The 18,697-nt window shown below is 41.2% G+C and overlaps 1 protein-coding gene across 1 annotated transcript in view; it reads left to right on the forward strand.

Moving 5' to 3' along the window:
• HECW1 (HECT, C2 and WW domain containing E3 ubiquitin protein ligase 1) overlaps nt 1-18,697 on the forward strand; it is a 434,660-nt gene that overhangs the window by 333,880 nt on the left and 82,083 nt on the right. The window contains exons 13-15 of the mRNA XM_089917097.1: nt 2,857-2,999; nt 5,064-5,185; nt 7,333-7,518. Of these exons, the coding sequence (XP_089773223.1) occupies nt 2,857-2,999; nt 5,064-5,185; nt 7,333-7,518 (451 nt within the window). The remainder of the gene's footprint in view (nt 1-2,856; nt 3,000-5,063; nt 5,186-7,332; nt 7,519-18,697) is intronic.

An 18,697-nucleotide genomic window follows, 5' to 3' on the forward strand; every position in this document is an offset into this window, starting at 1 on the left:
AGTCAGGTTCTGGAAGAAGCTGTGGACTGAAAATATCGTTGAGCCACTTTTGGAAAATGCAGCCTGCCTCGAGCCACTTAGGGGATCCTCCAACAGCAGCTTCCTTGGTCTTTGGCAGTCCCCCTTCCTCTCCCAGGTCAAGGTCACAAGCTTAGGCGGCTTCTCACCGGCCCACTGAGTACCCCACGTGTGGCTGCATTACTTGAGTTCCAGCAAAAAGAACATCACAGACAGACAGCCTCCCTGCCGCAGGCGTGTGGAGGGGTAAATAAAAGCAAGCATTTCTCTCTCCGATTCCTTGCTCATTCCTACCCCTTCCGCATTTTCTCATAAGAGGCCTTCTCAGGAATGCCTCCCAGTAAGTGCTGCAGGCAGAGCCATCTTATCTTCCACCAGGTGGCAGGAGCGAGTGGCTGAGTCTCTTTAGATAAAATAAAACTTAAAGCTCCACACCAGAGAGCCTCAAACCTAGATGTAGATAATACCACCTGAAGAACTTGTTAGAAATGCAGATTTCAATTTTGCCCCAATTTCTGTAATTATAATAATCACCCAGTTGATTCTCTGGCAAGTGGTCTGGAGACCACACTTGAGAACAAAACTCCTCTTTATTTTTTATTTATTTATTTATTTGGCCGGGTGGCATGTAGGATCTTAGTTCCCCGACCAGGGATCGAACCTGTACCCCCTGAAGTGGAAGCGTGGAGTCCTAACCACTGGACCGCCAGGGAAGTCCCCAAAACTCCTCTCTAAAGGTCAAGTCTTCAGAATCCCTGCCATGGAAGACCTTGTCCATGTGATAATACGTTCCCCATGCCCCCACCTTGGATTGCACATGGCGACCTGGCTACTCGCTGCTCCCTGGAGGCTCCCTCCTCTTCACGCCTCTTCCTCCACTCCCACTTCACTTCTCTGAGCGCAAGACCCATACAGCAACGCTCCCCTGGCTATTGTCACTTGTGTGACCTCAAGGACCTCCAGGTCAACATGTCCAAATCCACACTAAAATCTTCCCACCAACCTGCCCATCCTACATGGGCTTCATCAGTACCGACACCTCCACCCACCTGCTCTAAGTGGGCGCCTCAAACTTCACAGTTGTCTCCTCTGTCTTCTCCAACCTCCATACCCAGTCAGGTCCCAAATTCTGTTGAGTCTACATGTAAAGTTATTACAAACTCTGCCACTAAAGATCTCGTCAGTCTGACCGCTTCCCTCATTCCTGCTGTGCTGTGAGGAAAAGGGAAGCGGAATTCCTGTCCTGTGTCCTGGTGGGGCCGAGAGACAGCAGGCGAAGTCAAGGTCATTTAGCTAGGAGGAAGAGGGGCTACAAAGAGTGAAGGAAGCAGAGCAGAGCAAAAAGGAACAAGACAGCTGGACACCTGCCTACAAAACACCATGTGAATTAGGCAGGAAATTTCTGTGAGTGTTTTGTGGGCAGATATAGGTGATCTTAGTATCCCTACAGAATGTGGGTGTCCCCCGCCCCCAGCAGCATCCTGCCTGGTTCCAGGCTTCTGCATCTCCAGCCTGGAGCGATGCAGTAGTTCTCAGCTGCTCTCCCCGACTCCAGGGTCTTCTCCTCCCGCGCCCTCCACACAGGTGGGGGTCATTGTAGAACTGGACCTGCCTCTCTGTTCCAGCAGCGCTCAGCCCCTACAGTGGCGGTTCTCAGAGTTGGTCCCCGGACCAGTGGCACAAACTGCATCACCTGGGAACTAGTCAGAAATGCACATTCGTGCCTCCCCCACCCCATCCCTGGACCTGCTGAATCGGAGAGACGCTGGGGATGGAGCTCGGCAGCCTGTGTTTTCACAAGCCCTGTAGGCGATCCTGATGCAGCTCAAGTTGGAGGACCTGGGCCTAGAGAAAAACATTCCAGCCGCCGCTGGGCACCTGCTAGGCGCTCCCTGCCACCCCTGCTGGTTCCCTGGCACTGCCCAAGGCCCACACATCCTGACGCCACCGCCAACCTTCTCGGAGTTCTCCCAGCTGAAGCCTTTTGCACATGTCATTTCCTCAGTGTACCTTCCCTACAAGCTCCCCGACACGTCATACTCTGACTTCAGGACGCATGTGCCTTGGGTGTTTCCTCGTCTGTGTCCACACCTCTTACACACCTAGGGCAGCTTGTTCACCTCACTAGAGTCACGGTTTATGTGCATTTCCCCTCTTTGTTCTGTCCTGACCGTGAGGGTTCAGAGGGCGAGATTGCATTCCAGTCTTCTCTTTCGTCTGGAAGTCCAGCGCAGAGCCAGACACACTGGAAAAGTCAGTAAATATTTAGTAAGCACCTTGTTAGGCAACTGACTGGCCAACTGACTGACTGATTCCCCAACTTGGAAAGAAAAATCAAAGGAGCCTTCAAATAAGCAGAAAGCATTTATTTGTCTGCCAGTGTGTTTTTAGCGTGCAACCTTTGCACACCCCTTGCCAGTCCTGTCAGTTACCTGTTAAATAAAAACAAGTGAGTAGAACTTTTATTTTAGTTTGTACACTTATCACCATCAGGGAGAGGTGCTTCGATATCTTAGTTGTAATATTTTAAGTTCCTTCCCATACCATTATTTTAGATTTAGCCTAATTTCATTTAATGCAAGGTGATTTTTTTGAAGTCACCATACCTGAAGCTCATCACAGCTTACAAAACAAAAAGAAATCAAATCATCCAGAGATACTTGTAGTGTTAATTGTCTTAGGTACCTTGTGGGGATGTTGAGCATTTCTTTCCTGATGTTTATTGACCTCCAGGACAATTCTTTACTGATTTCCCCACTTATCTGATTCAGAGCATCAGCCCCTCAACAAGCCATCAAACCAAAGTTAACTCCTGTCTTTGCACTTTCTGACACAAAGGTACCAAAATATTCAGCGAACCATTGCTACAGAGAGGCCTGAAGAAGATTCTGGCAGCCAAAGTTGTGAGCAGGTCCCAGCAGGAGGCAGCGGAGGAGGTGGCGGGAGTGATTCAGAGGCTGAATCTTCTCAGTCAAGCATAGGTATGCAGGATGGGCCCAGACTCCTGGGATGCAGATCAGGTAAGGAAAGCAGGGTGTGGACGAGGGCCAGCGGGAGAAAGAGGCTTGGCACCAGCAGGGTAAAACAGACAGAAGTTTCCCACCAGGAACGTAAAGGGAAAGTGGATTCACAGTGAAGAGACCTTGCACCTATGCATCAAGGCAAATTTTGGTTTTGGTGGCTTAATCATTTCTTATTAAGTAAATTTATTTGTTGGTGTCCTAAGGATGTTTTCCACTTATAAATAAAACATACGATAAGAATTCATGGTCTGCTTCCAAGGAGCCACATGACAACAATAGGAAGACTTGTTTGCATTTAGAATAAAATACACAACAGAAACTAACACAACATTGTAAAGCTATTATGCTCCAATAAAGATGTTTTTTTAAAAAATAGGAAATAGTAAAAAAAAAAAAAATTTTTTTTAAAGAATAAAATACAATCCCCCCTGAGGGAGGAACCTGGGAGTAAAGAGAACCTGCAGGCTTACGATTATACATGGCCGCCTGGGAGCATTTTTTAGCAAATACCATCAGCATCCACTAGGGGGGTCTGGTGTTCATTTCTTTGAATCTGACTGAGTGGAACTCAGATGAGAATATTCAAAAGGCATTAAGAGATTGACTTCTTTTTTTTAATTGGAGTAGAGTTGATTTACAATGTTGTGTTAGTTTCAGGTGTACAGCAAAGGAATTCAGTTATACATATATATTCTTTTTCAGACTCTTTTTCATTATAGGCTATTACAAGATATTGTATATAGTTCTCTGTGCTATACAGTAGGTCCTTGTTGGTTATCTATTTTATATATAGTAGTGTGTATCTGTTAATCCCCAAATTCCTAATTTATCCCCTCCCTTCCTTTCCCTTTTGGTAACCAAAAGATTGTTTTCTCTGAAGAGATTGGCTTCTGCTTTTTATACCTGTAATAGCGTAAGATTATTACCGTAACATCCTAATAATCCAGTTTCTTTTTGAACTGGGTAAATGATGGCAGATTGACGGCTCTAGAACATTCGGAGCAAACAGCCATGTGCTTCCTGTACTGCCAGGTCTCAGCTCTCTCTGCAAAAGCAGAAGAGTGGACATTTTCACGCCCTCTTTTAAATATGTATGTACAGAGTTCCACCAACTATTTTAATTGCCTCCATTCTATTCATTTTATCAGATATACTAACTAAACTGACTAGTTTATGTATTTCTATTATTAATTTCTATTAATCTCTGATAGAGATGTAGTAAAGTGGTGGAGTAATTAGAAACATGAGGAAAAAGGAAGAGAAAATTTCTTTCTGGGTTTGGTATTGGATCCGGTGGCATTTGCTGTATAACAAGCCATCCAAAGCTTAAGTTCACAGCCATGCATTTAGCCCTCAATCCTGCAGGTGGGCAACTTGAGCTGAGGCCTGCTGGGTGGTTCCTCAGGTCACCGGGCTCACACCTGCATCCTTGGTCAGCTGTGGAATTGGCTGCAAGCTGGCTGGCCTGATGTGGCCTCAGCCGGGGCGGCTTGTCCCCACTCCCCATGGCTTTTCATCTTGCACAGACTGTTCTCGTGTTGAGGGAGAGAAAGTGGGGACCCACAGGCCGCTCAGAACCTCTGGCAAATTCTGTTGGTTAAAGCAAGGCACAAGGCCAGCTCGATTCAACAGGGTTGCAAAGTTCCATACCAATGGGGATGCGGCGGGGGAAGAATTGTGGTCCTTTCTGCAAACAAATTCTCATAGCTATGGTGAGCAACTTATAAAGAAAGTAAGAAAAAAGTCATTGGGATAAAAGGGATGAGGTATTCAAGGACTTGATCCTAACTGAAATTGTACAGGAACACTCCTAGGAAATAATGATTCTTAACTGACAGACACCGAGTGATAGGACACCTGGCCCTATCACTGCGACAGCTGGTCAGATCACTCTTCAAAACAGCAGTCCTCTCCAGCTGTGCAGGTGAAGGCTTGTGGGCTGCTGGTGCCATGAGAGAGAAGTCCTCTATTTGAAACGATCTTTTCCCAATGCCTTTCGTTGCTTTGCTTCACTTTTTCCAGATCTGAGGAGAGATGGGTCACTTTCTCCAGTGAACTCACAAAAAATCACCTTGCTGCTACAGTCCCCAGCTGTCAAGTTCATCACCAACCCCGAGTTCTTCACTGTACTGCACGCCAATTACGTGAGTGTTCCCACACACAGAAGGGGCCTGGCCTGGCTTCCAGCAAGACCCGAAACACAACTTTGCAAAGCCATTGGATAGATTAAAGAGGACAGCATTTTAGCTAAGGCAAGAAAAAAAAAAGAGAGAAAAGAAAAAAGATGGCTCTTTTTTTGCTCTCTGTGAGTCTCCCAAAAAGGAGAAAAGCTAGATTTGGAAATGCTGTAGCTTCTGTGGGTTTTTGTTAGGTTCCGATGTATTAATAGCAGTGAAAGTGATTTGGAAACAAAGATGTGTTTTTATTATTGTTAAAATTTTTAAGGAACACAATTATGAAGTTGACGGATTCCCTTCAGCCTGAATCATTTTATAAAATCACTTTCATTAAAGAAATTTTAGAATAGATAAGTAACTAGGTTTCCTTTTCCTATAATTAGTTTTGCAAGTAACATGCTTAAGGTAAATTTGATGTGATTTTTACATATGTAGTTTTTTTCTTTTTTTTTTTTTTTGGTATTGTCGAGGAAGCAATGACATTATATTACTATAGTCATTACTTTTCTCATTCGACAAATGTTTCCTGCAGTTCAGGCACAGATCTAAGTGCTGGAGTCATAAAGACAGATTAGGGTGACACCTGCTGAGCAGAAGCTCCTCATTTTGTGGAGCAACAGACGTGCAGAGATGTGTCTAACGTGACAGGACAGTGCCTGACCTCAGGGAGGAGCAAGATGCTCAGGAAACACAGGGAGCGGTCCTGAGGAGGTGACCGCTGAATTCAGTCCTGAAGGTTGAAAGTGGGAGGGGCAGAGGTTCCAGGCTGCAGGAGGAAGGACTCAGCCTGGGGCTGGGTCCAGTGGGGCTGGAGTGTGGCGACAGGCAGATCTGGGAAGAGGGCGTGGAGAGATGAGCAGCAAATTGCCTGGTATGTCACGGAAAGGAACCTGTATCTACCTCAGTAGACGACAGGAGCCAGCAGTCTCCGATGTTATCAGTTACATGATCCAGTGTTTGAGGAATTCTTTTCTCTGGCAGAACTGTGGGAGAGGGACTGAGGGGGCTAAGACCAGAGGCTGGTTCAAGCGCTCAAGTGAGCAAAGATCAAGGGCTGCCTTACGGAAGGGGCTGGGAGCAGAGAAAGAATGACTCTGTTCGGGAGCTATTTCAGTCGCGCTTGGGGCCACTGTGATGGAGGGGGATGGGAGATGAGGACTCCAGAAAGTGAGTCCTCTCTGCTTCGAGCCCCTGAGTTAGGTGGTCATGTCCCCAGTTAGCAGTAGTTTGATTAAGTGATGCAGGCTATGGCAGGGGAGGAGGGACCAGTTTTGAGCAGGTTATATTGGAGAAGCCTCTGGGACATCCAGTGGTTAGACCCAGAGCAGCTGCCCAGCGGTGCAGGTGGGGGAGTCACGAAGGGGGGCAAGGATGCCAAGTAGTGATGCCCTCAGCACTGGGCACCAGGTGGCCCTGAGCCGGAAGGAGCCACTGCCCCAGCCTGCTCTGGCTGTGAGCAGTCTCTCCTTGAACCACACACACACACCAGCCCCAGGTAGCATAAAATGCTTACTTGGCACAAAGAGAAACTCGTGAAACTTTCTTCACTTCTTCTCATCCCCCAACCCCTACACACACACACACGCACGCACGCACGCACGCACGTTTTTACCTAGCAAGGAGTGGCAGACCTCTGAAGGTCAGCCCTAAATCCACAGGGAACCTTAATTAATACACCCTGCTATAAAGACAGCTAAGATGGAGCACGGGCGCACCTGTGCAGTCAGAGGAGGCAGCCGGACGGAGAGGAAGGAGATGGTCAGAGAGTCAGAGGGAGACTTGAGAGAGCAGAGCCCTGCTGGGGTGGGAGGAGGGGGGAAGGAGGAGGGCAGCTCTGAGATGCAGGGCAGGTCGACAGCCTCCAGGATGCTGAAGCAGCGGTAGAGCCAGACAGCCCGGAGGTCCGTGTGTGTTTACGGGGGGGGGGGGGGGTGGGGGGGTGGCAGGCGTTTACTTCTGCAGCAAGAGCTCTACACCCCACCCCCAACGCCCAAGGCTCACAGTAAATCCCTGTGTAGCAATCACATCACATCCCATTAAGGGGCTCAAAGTACGCTTGGTCTGTGTTTCTCCTAATCCCCGCTGCCTTCCCCGCCGGCCCCGACCCCTCTCAGAGTGCCTACCGAGTCTTCACCAGTAGCACCTGCTTGAAGCACATGATCCTCAAGGTCCGGCGGGACGCGCGCAACTTTGAACGCTACCAGCACAACCGGGACTTGGTGAATTTCATCAACATGTTTGCGGACACTCGGCTGGAATTGCCCCGGGGCTGGGAGGTCAAAACAGACCAGCAGGGAAAGGTGAGCCTGACTGCAGTGGGGGGCCTTACAGCAAAAGGAGAACACTGGTGAGCAGGCGGTGAGGAGGGAGCATGGGGAGGACAGGGAAGGCTGTGCCTCAGAAGTGCCATTGGCCACCAGGAAGGAAGGAGGGGCAACTACCCACACCTGGGTTTCTGTCTTGTGATGTGCAGGATGTTTTCAAGCATCCCTGGCTCTGCCCACTGGTGCCAGTAGCACCTCCACCAAGTTGTGACATTGCTATGTGTTCTCTGGGTGGGGAAGGGGTGGGGTGTTGGCGGTGGGGGGACAGTGTCACACCCAGTTGAGATCTGGAACTGGCTTTCGGTTTGGAACCTGAAACCGGATTCTGTTCCATGACCTTTCTATTGTTTTGCCTCCTTAGACAGCTCACTCTCAGGTAATGAAATTATTAGCTAACTGGGAATGACATTATTAGATTACTCATTGTGATTTCCCTAATAAGCCTTCAGTTATTAAAACAGCCTGGCAAACAGGGACCGGGTGAATTGGGCCCGTGCAATGTTCCTGGCTTGCATTTTGCTTTCATGTGACCTTAACCAAAACTGGGCTTTCCCAGGGATGCTCTAGAAGCCTAGCTGAGTCTGCTAAAGCGAGGATGCTTTTCCTTAATCACCATCAGTCATCTCAGTGTACTTATAAGACAAGGCCAAACAGTTTACCAAGGAATTGTCCCTGTGTAATCTTTTACAAACTTTGGTAGAGAGAATCCCTCCCTCTTTTAGTGGCAAAGGAATCAGAAGTGTTGCCAGCAGACACATGTCTAAGTGGGAAACTGCATCACACAGCTCCTTTCCTCTGTGATGGTGAACATGCAAAGCCATGGTTCCCCAAAGTGGGTTGATAGGACATCACCGTGCCCTGGGAGCCAGAAATTCCCCCACAAACATTTTATCGTGCCTAAGAACCTGGGCTCTCTGGAGTATGGGGGGAAAGATTGTGTTCACTAATTAATGCAAGTCCATCAGTACAATGACTGTCTATGACCAGCTCTGTAGTCGGGGATGAACTGGGCGAGGGGTGCCTCGTGTATGCAAAAAGCCACCACAGCCAGATTTCGTTCCCCAGGACTTCCTTGTTTACTGGGTGTTGCCTCCACTGGGAGAATGACAGTGACACATGGTCATTTTCATGGTGTGGTGATAGCTTTCTATGCAAAAGAAACAGAACAGGTTCCAGAACACTGGACCATCTTCTTGTTCCTCGCTCGGCCAGTCTGCTTCTTTCTTTATTGACATGTTCAGAGTCAACAGCCTTCACTTTTAGTGTGTACTGTGTAGGAAGAGGAGGGCTGGGGCCGAGCTGTTTGGTGTCTTTGAATGCACTGTCATCCCCATAAGGAGGACAAAATGGCCTCTGACTCATTTGTTGTCTTGGAAACCTGAGGAAGGTGGACACAGCCTCCGCCCAGCATCAGTGGAGATTGCATGTGAGCCTCAAGTTGGCTCCAGGGCTGTGCTAAGGAGGATGGTTATCCAAGAGGTGGTGGGACTTCGGGTGGTGAGACAGGTGAGACCCCGTCTGTGGCAGGCATGAGATGGAGGCGGCCTCTACTAAGGACTGAACACATAGCAACAAAATAAGAAGGGACCTCTGAAGACCTACTACTACATGAAGGAAACAGAATCTTTATCTTGAGAAAAAGCATATAATTTTCTTCAGAAAATAGAAATGAATATTTTAAAGATAATCTGCTTATCATACACAGAATGGCACAAGATGGTATGACTTCTGTTGAGCAAAAAGAAGCCACACACAGAAAACAATCTGAGAGCAAGCAGACATAAGAAAACAGAACCACCGTGGGATATAGCAATCCCACTCTGGGTATTGATCCGAATGAACTGAAATCAAAATCTCAGAGAGATATCCATACTCCTATGTTCTTTGCAGCATTAATCAAATAGCCAAGATATGGAAACAACCTAAATGTCTGTTGATGGATGAATGGATAAAGAAAATGTGGTGTATACATACAATGGGGTATTATGTAGCCTTAAAAAAGAAGGGGATTCTGACACATGTTCCAACATGGATGAACATGGAAGACATTATGTTAAATGAAATTAGGTAGTCACAGGAGGACAAAAACTGCACTATTCCATTTATACGAGAGATCTGCTCAAGCTCATAGAAACAGAGTAGAATGGTGGTTGCCAAGGGATGGGAGCAGGAGGAAGTAGGGAGTTTCTGTTCAATGGGTAGAGAGTCTTTGTTACACAAAATGAATAAGCTCTAGAGATCAGCTATGCAATATGGTACCTATAGTTAACAGTACTGTACTATACACTTTAAAATTTGTTGCAGGGACTTCCCTAGTGGCACAGTGGTTAAGAATCCACCTGCCAACGCAGGAGACACGGGTTCGAGCCCTGGTCTGGGAAGATCCCACGTGCCACGGAGCAACTAAGCCCGTGCGCCACAACTACTGAGGCTGAGCTCTAGAGCCCATGAGTCACAACTTCTGGGTCTGCGTGCCACGACTACTGAAGCCCACACACCTAGAGCCTGTGCACCACAACAAGAGAAGCCACCACAATGAGAAGCCTGCGCACCACAGCGAAGACTAGCCCCCGCTCGCCACAACTGAAGAAAGCTCGCGTGCAGCAGTGAAGACCCAACGCAGCCAAAAATAAATAAATAAGTAAATTAAAAAAAAATTTTGTAAGAAACTAAAACTCACGTTAGGTGTTCTTACTACAATTAAAAACAAGAAAAGAAAAGGACGTGGGCTAAATAAATGTTTTAAGATTGCAAGGAACAACAAAATGTAATAGCATAGGGATAAAACAGAGCAGAAGTGACACTATGTAAAATCAAATCATTAATATAGAATATGAACATGGAAACAGCCCCCAAAGCACAGGGAAGGCACCAGATTGCAAACAGTGAAGCATAAAGTGAAAAAAAAAAATGTAAAAACCAAAAAAAAGAAACAATATATATCTCATCTTCTCAGCAAGAACCAGTTTAATATTGACCAATTTAATATTACAAGATCCCTCAAGATACCTTAACCATGTGCTCTGCTATATAAGTTACATATTTACTTGATTTACTGTTTTGTCTGTTTCTCCTGGCAGAATTTTAAGCTCCTTGAGAGCAGGGATCTTTGTGTTACTCATTGATGAAACTTCTAAGGGCCTAGAATAGTGCCTGGCACATAGTTGGCCCTCAATAAATCTCTGTTGGATGAATGACTTATAGATGTTCTTCAAGAAGAAATCAGAATGCAGTAGCAATAAGTAAATATTAAATATATTAAATTGTTAAATATTGAAAATACAACTTTGATCTACAACAAACTGTTCAGGTGGGCAAGTTAATTGGACTCACTGAGTTATAGTAAAGTTAATTAAAATAAATGCTATATCTACACATACTCTGGAATGTCTTTAGAGATTTAAAAAATCTTATCAATATACAGCCATGATAATGTGAACGTTATTTACAAAAGAATTAAAATAAGACAAGCTTCAAACTTCCCATCCATAAAACTAAACTGTAGAAACCCAGAGAGCAATGACTACAGGTTATTGATGAGAAAGGTAGTAGCCCAATAATCCTATTTCCAGAAAAATTGTTATCATTGAAGTGTGACGACAGTAGGGAAGAAACCTCATGTACAAGATTTCAGAGCTCACCCTACTCTTTTGCCTGCCCTAAGAAAACCATTCTCCAGATGACTCACAAATAAAGCAGAGGAAATCAATAATGGGAAAATCATAGCATTAAAAACTATGGTGGTGGGTATTTAAAATCAATCAAATCCACAAATATAAGTGTAAATAATTGCTTTAAGATTTTAATGCTTTAAAATATATTGGAAAAGGCTCAATAAAATATGGGAAAATATGTATAATAAAAATGGAATACGTGTATAAGAACAATCTGGACCAATATCCACAGACCAGAATTAAAAAATAAGGAAACAGGAAGTGGGTTAGTAAACAGGGCAAGGAAAGTTGTGCTAAGTTCCTAGTTGGGTGTAAGGGGGGTCAAAGTGGATAATTTGAAAAACAATGGCTAAATATAGTTATTTGACAAACTTAAAAAGCAACCATTTTACCATTTAAAGCAAGAGTATTCTCTTTTGAATTCCTACAAAAGATAAAATCAAACAAAATACAGTTGATATAACAAAACGCACCAAAAAATCCACAAGGAAGGAAAGAAGATTAAATTAATAAAATAAAATAACAACAGTAAAGCCAGGCATAACAGTCGTGGCAGCAGGTGGAAATAGGATGAACTTAGTATTCCTAGTAAGAAATAGCATCTCCTTACCAAAAGGAGATACTATCAGATTTGATAGCAAACAAACCCAGCTTAAAAAGAAACATACCTAAGAAATGATTCAGAAAGTTTAATAGTAAAAGAATAAATATTTAATATAGTGTGAAAACAATAACAGAAAAATCAGTGATGGTGTATTAATATCATACAAAGGAGAGTTGAAATTCAGATCATTAAAATGGAGTCAGAGAAAAATTTTATACTAATCAATGGTGCAATTAAAATAAAGATACAATAATCATATACACCTTGTGAACCAAAGAACAACATACATATTATATAAAGAAAAATTTATTTTTCTTTTCTTTTATTTAAATTTAATGCAGTCTCTTTCAAAAACCTATGACCTTAATTACATACAATTTTTATCTGTCAAGTGTATCTCAATAAAGGTGGAAAAATAGAGCTTACATGAATGGGTAAACAAAATGTGTTATATGCATACAATGGAACATTTTTCATCCTTAAAAAGGAATGAAAATCTGACATGCTACAACATGAATTAACCTCGAAAACATTATGCTAAGTTAAATAAGTCAGACACAAAAGGACAAATATTATATCCCATATGAAATATCTAAAATAGTATTCATAGAAACAGAAAGTAGAATAGAGGTTACCAGGAAGTGAGGGGAGGAGGGAATGAGGAGTTATTTTTTAATGGAGCCATAGTTTCAGTTTTGAAAAGTGAAAAAATTTAGAAGATGAATAGTGATGATGGCTGCACGACAAAGAGAATGTACCTAATGCCATTAAATTGTACACTTAAAAATAATTAAAATGACAAATTTTATATTTTACCACAATTTTTAATAATAATCTTCTATTTTTTTAATTGAAGTATAATTGACTTGCAATATAATATTAGTTTCAGTTGTGATTCAACATTTTTATAGCTTGTACTCCATCTACAGTTATTATAAAATAATGGCTATATTTCCCTGTGTTGTACAATATATCCTTGTTGATTAGTCATTTTATACATAGTAGATTGTATCTCTTAAATCCCTACCCTATCTTGCCCCTCCCCCCCTCCTTCTCCCCACTGGTAACCACTAGTTCGTTTTCTATATCTGAGAGTCTGTTTCTCCTTTGTTATATTCATTAATTAGTTTTATTTTTTAGATTCCGCATATAAGTGATAACATACAGTATTTGTCTTTCTCCATCTGACTTACTTCACTAAGCATAATAACCTATATGTCCATCCATGTTGTTGCAAATGTCAGAATTTCATTCTTTTTTATGGCTTATTAGTATTTCAATCTGTGCGTGTGTGTGTGTGTATGTGTATACACACACACACACACACACATACATACATACATACAGCTCATCGACTTTATCCATTCATCTGTTGATGGACACTTAGATTGCTTCCATATCTTGGCTATTGTAAATAATGCTTCTATGAACACTGCGGTGCATGTATCTTTTGAATTAATGTTTTCATTTTCTTTAGATATATACCCAGGAGTGGAATTAGTGGCTCATATGATAGTTCTATTTTTAATTTTTTTGAGGAACCTCCATTCTGTTTTCACGGTGGCTGCACCAATTTACATTCCCATCAAGAATGTAGTAGGACCACTTATTGAAGAGGCTGTCTTTTCTCCACTGTATATTCTTGCCTCCTTTATCAAAGATAAGGTGACCATATGTGTGCGGGTTTATCTCTGAGCTTTCTATCCTGTTCCATTGATCTATATTTCTGGTTTTGTGCCAGTACCATACTGTCTTGATTACTGTAGCTTTGTAGTATAGTCTGAAGTCAGGGAGCCTGATTCCTCCAACTCTGTTTTTCGTTCTCAAGATTGCTTTGGTTATTTGGGGTCTTTTGTGTTTCCATACAAATTGTGAAATTTTTTGTTCTAGTTCTGTGAAAAATGCCAGTGGTAGTTTGATAGGGATTGCATTGAATCTGTAGATTGCTTTGGGTAGTACAGTCATTTTCACAATGTTGATTCTTCCAATCCAAGAATATGGTATATCTCTCCATTTATTTGTATCATCTTTAATTTCTTTCATCAGTGTCTTATAATTTTCTGCATACAGGTCTTTTGTCTCCTTAGGTAGGTTTATTCCTAGATATTTTATTCTTTTTGTTGCAATGGTAAATGGGAGTGTTTTCTTAATTTCACTTTCAGATTTTTCATCATTAGTGTATAGGAATGCCAGAGATTTCTGTGCATTAATTTTGTATCCTGCTACTTTACCAAATTCATTGATTAGCTCTAGTAGTTTTCTGGTAGCATCTTTGGGATTCTCTGTGCTGGGAAAACTGGACAGGTACATGTAAAAGTATGAGATTAGAACACTTCCTAACACCATACACAAAAATAAGCTCAAAATGGATTAAAGACCTAAATGTAAGGCCAGAAACTATCAAACTCTTAGAGGAAAACATAGGCAGAACACTCTATGACATAAATCACAGCAAGATCCTTTTTGACCCACCTCCTAGAGAAATGGAAATAAAAACAAAAATAAACAAATGGGACCTAATGAAACTTAAAAGCTTGTGCACAACAAAGGAAACCATAAACAAGACCAAAAGACAACCCTCAGAATGGGAGAAAATATTTGCAAATGAAGCAACTGAAAAAGGATTAATCTCCAAAATTTACAAGCAGCTCATGCAGCTCAATAACAAAAAAACAACCCAATCCAAAAATGGGCAGAAGACCTAAATAGACATTTCTCCAAAGATATACAGATTGCCAACAAATGCATGAAAGAATGCTCACATCATTAATCATTAGAGAAATGCAAATCAAAACTACAATGAGATATCATCTCACACCGGTCAGAATGGCCATCATCAAAAAATCTAGAAACAATAAATGCTGGAGAGGGTGTGGAGAAAAGGGAACACTCTTGCACTGCTGGTGGGAATGTGAATTGGTACAGCCACTATGGAGAACAGTATGGAGGTTCCTTAAAAAACTACAAATAGAACTACCGTACGACCCAGCAATCCCACTACTGGGCATCTACCCTGAGAAAACCATAATTCAAAAAGAGTCATGTACCACAATGTTCATTGCAGCTCTATTTACAATAGCCAGGAGATGGAAGCAACCTAAGTGTCCATCAACAAATGAATAGATAAAGAAGATGTGGCACATATATACAATGGAATATTACTCAGCCATAAAAAGAAACGAAATTGGGTTATTTGTAGTGAGGTGGATGGACCTAGAGTCTGTCATACCGAGTGAAGTAAGTCAGAAAGAGAAAAACAAATACCATATGCTAACACATATATATGGAATCTAAGAAAAAAAAAAGTCTTGAAGAACCTAGGGGTAAGGCGGGAGTAAAGGCACAGACCTACTAGAGAATGGACTTGAAGATATGGGGAGGGGGAAGGGTAAGCTGTGACAAAGTGAGAGAGTGACACGGACATATATACACTACCAAATGTAAAATAGATAGCTAGTGGGAAGCAGCCGCATAGCACAGGGAGATCAGCTTGGTGCTTTTTGACCACCTAGAGGAGTGGGATAGGGAGGGTGCGAGGGAGAAAGATGCAAGAGGGAAGAGATATGGGAACATATGTACATGTATTACTGATTCGCTTTGTTATGAAGCAGAAACTAGCACACCATTGTAAAGCAATTATACTCCAATAAAGATGTTAAAAAAAAAAAAAGAATGTCCTAGGGTTTTCTTTTCTCCACATCCTCACCATCATTTGTTGTTTGTAGACTTTTTGAAAATAGCCCTTCTGACAGGGTGAGGTGACGTATCTCATTCTGGTTTTGATTTGCAATTTTCTGGTGATTAGCAATGTTGAGCATATTTTCATGTGCCTGTTGACCAACTGTATATCTTCTTTGGAAAAATGTCTACTCAGGTCTTCTGCCCATTTTTTTTTTTTTTCACGGTACGCAGGCCTCTCACTGCTGTGGCCTCTCCCGTTGCGGAGTACAGGCTCCAGACGCACAGGCTCAGCGGCCATGGCTCACAGGCCCAGCCGCTCTGCGGCATGTGGGGTCTTCCCGGACTGGGGCACGAACCCATGTCCCCTGCATCGGCAGATGGACTCTCAACCACTGCACCACCAGGGAAGCCCCTACTGCCCATTTTTAATCAGGTTCTTTTTTTTTTTAATATTGAGTTATATGAACTGTTTATATATTTTGGTTATTAACCTTTATCAGTCATATCATTTGCATGTATTTTTCTCCCATTCAGTAGGTTGTCTTTTTGTCAATGGTTCCCTTTGCTGTCCAAAAGCTTTTAAGTTTAATTAGGTCCCATTTGTTTATTTTTGCTTTTCTTTCTTTTGCCTTGGGAGACAGGCCCCAAAAAATATTTGTCCAATTTATGTCAAAGAGTGTTCTGCCTGTGTTCTCTTCTAGGAGTTTTTGGTTTTAGGTCTTACATTTAGGTCTTTAATCCGTTTTGAGTTGATTTCTATATATGGTTTAGTGAATGTTCTAATTTCATTTTTTTACATGTAGTTGTCCAGTTTTCCCAGCACCTCTTATTGAAGAGACTGTTTTTCCTCCATTGTATATTCTTGCCTTCTTTGTCATAAATTAATTGATCATAAGTGCATGGGCTTATTTCTGCATTCTCTATTCTGTTCCATTGATCTGTGTGTCTGTTTTCATGCCAGTACCATGCTGTTTTGATTACTGTAGCTTTGTAGTATTGTCTGAAGTCAGGGAGCATGAAAACTTTGTTCTTTTTTCCTCAAGATTGCTTTTGCAATTTTGGGTCTTTTGTGGTTCCATATAAATTTTAGGATTATTTATTCTAGTTCTGTGGAAAATGTCATAGGTATTTTGAAAGAGATTGCATTAAATCTGTAGATTGCTTTGAGTAGTATGGAAATTTTAACAATTCTTCCTATCTATGAACACAGGATATCTTTCCATTCCTTTGTATCATCTTCAGTTTCCTTCATCAGTGGTTTATAGTTTTCAGAGTATAGGTCTTTCACTTCCTTGGTTAAGTTTATTCCTAGGTATTTTATTCCAAAAAATTGAAGAGGCAGGAACACTCACAAAATCATTCTCAGAGGCCACTGTTACCCTGATACCAAAACCAGACAAAGACACTATGAAAAAAAGAAAATTACAGGGCAATATCTCTGATGAATGTAGATTAAAAATGCTCAACAAAATACTAACCACTCAAAATCAATAATACCTTAAAAGGATCATATGCCATGATCAAGTGGGATTTATTCCAGGAATGCAAGGATGGTTGAACATCCACAAATCAATGGGATACACTACATTAACAAAAGGAAGGATAAAAATCACATGATCATCTCAATAGATGCAGAAAATGCATTTGTCAAAATTCAGCATCCATTTATGATAAAGAACTCTCAACAAAGTTGGTATAGAGGGAACATATCCCAACATAATAAAGGCCATTTATGACAAACATCCACATCATACTGTCACCCACAGCCAACATCATACTCGATGGTAAAAAACTGAAAGCTTTTCCTCTAAAACCAGGAACAACACAAGGATGCCCACTCTTGCCACCTTTATTTAACATAGTGTTGTAAGTTCTAGCCACAGCAATTAGACAAGGAAAAGAAATAAAAAATATCAAAAATTGGAAGGAAAAAAAGTAAAAGAGTCACTATTTACAGATGGCATAATAGTATATATAGAAAACCCTAAAGTCTACCAAAAAACTATTAGAACTAATAGAGTTCAGTAAATTTGAAGAATACAAGATTAATATATAGAAATATGTTGCTTTTCTCTACACTAATAGTGAACTATCAGAAAGAGAAAGAAGAAAATAATCCCATTTAAAATCATACCAAAAAGAATAAAATACCAAGGAATAAATACAATAAAAAAAAGAGCTTACAACATCTTTTCAAGATCTATGGACCATTTTTCTAAGTGATAACATTCTATAACACAAAGAAAACAAAAAAGCAGAAAATACCCAAGTTGCATTCCATGGCCGCAAGCAATAAAGCCAAATTTTAAATAACAAATTTAAAAACCACCATCAGAAACAAAAACTGGGCTAGTTGGAAATTCAAAACAGTATTCTATGTGACTATTGGGTTTTAAATAAAATTAAGACTTAGAAATCTTTAAGAAGTTATTGAAAATGCAAGAGAGTAGTACTTAATAAAGCATGAGATAAGAAAGCATGTACTCAAAGGGCTAGCAGCACTGGTTTTTATTATCAAAGGAGAAAAATAAATATAAAATATAAGCTTCCAAATCAATGATTTAAAGAAGATAAAAAAGCAACAGTAATTAAAGCAGAAATGTATTTTAATGTTTATTTGAAAAAAATAAAAGGCAGAAGTGTATGAATTAGAAAACAATGTAAGAAGTAAATGTAAGAGTTGTTGTAGAAGAGAGATAAATAGTAAATAAAATCAACAAAATGAGATGTAGCAGGTGCAGGGAAATTTTTAAAAGGAAAAAAGAAAATACATTTCTTTCTTTAACAAATAGTTAAATAAATGTTTGATATCACAGAAAATCTAGAAGAAATGAATAATTTACATATTATATATATATATTCATATACATTTGACTTGGTAAATATAAAAAATTGAATAGACTTATAGAATAATTTGGAGAATGTATCAGTGAATGCCTTTCCCACTCCCAGATATCTTCATGCTCTACTCCAGAACATGGGAAAAAATGGAAACTGCATAGTTTATTTCATGAAGCCATTATAACTTTGCTTATGAATCTAGGCGGAAAGCAAAAACTGTTGCCACAAATTTAGTACATCCATACCATAGAAAAGTAATCAGCAATGAAAAAAAAAGAATGAACTGCTGATACATGTAACAACTTGGATGAATCTCACAGAAATTATATTAAGTGAAAAAAGTCAATCTCAAAAG

This window comes from Delphinapterus leucas, chromosome 9 (genome assembly GCF_059928025.1).
Source record: "Delphinapterus leucas isolate spDelLeu-1000000601 "Yukka" chromosome 9, BTC_Dleu_Yukka2, whole genome shotgun sequence".
NCBI classification, from domain to species: domain Eukaryota; kingdom Metazoa; phylum Chordata; class Mammalia; order Artiodactyla; family Monodontidae; genus Delphinapterus; species Delphinapterus leucas.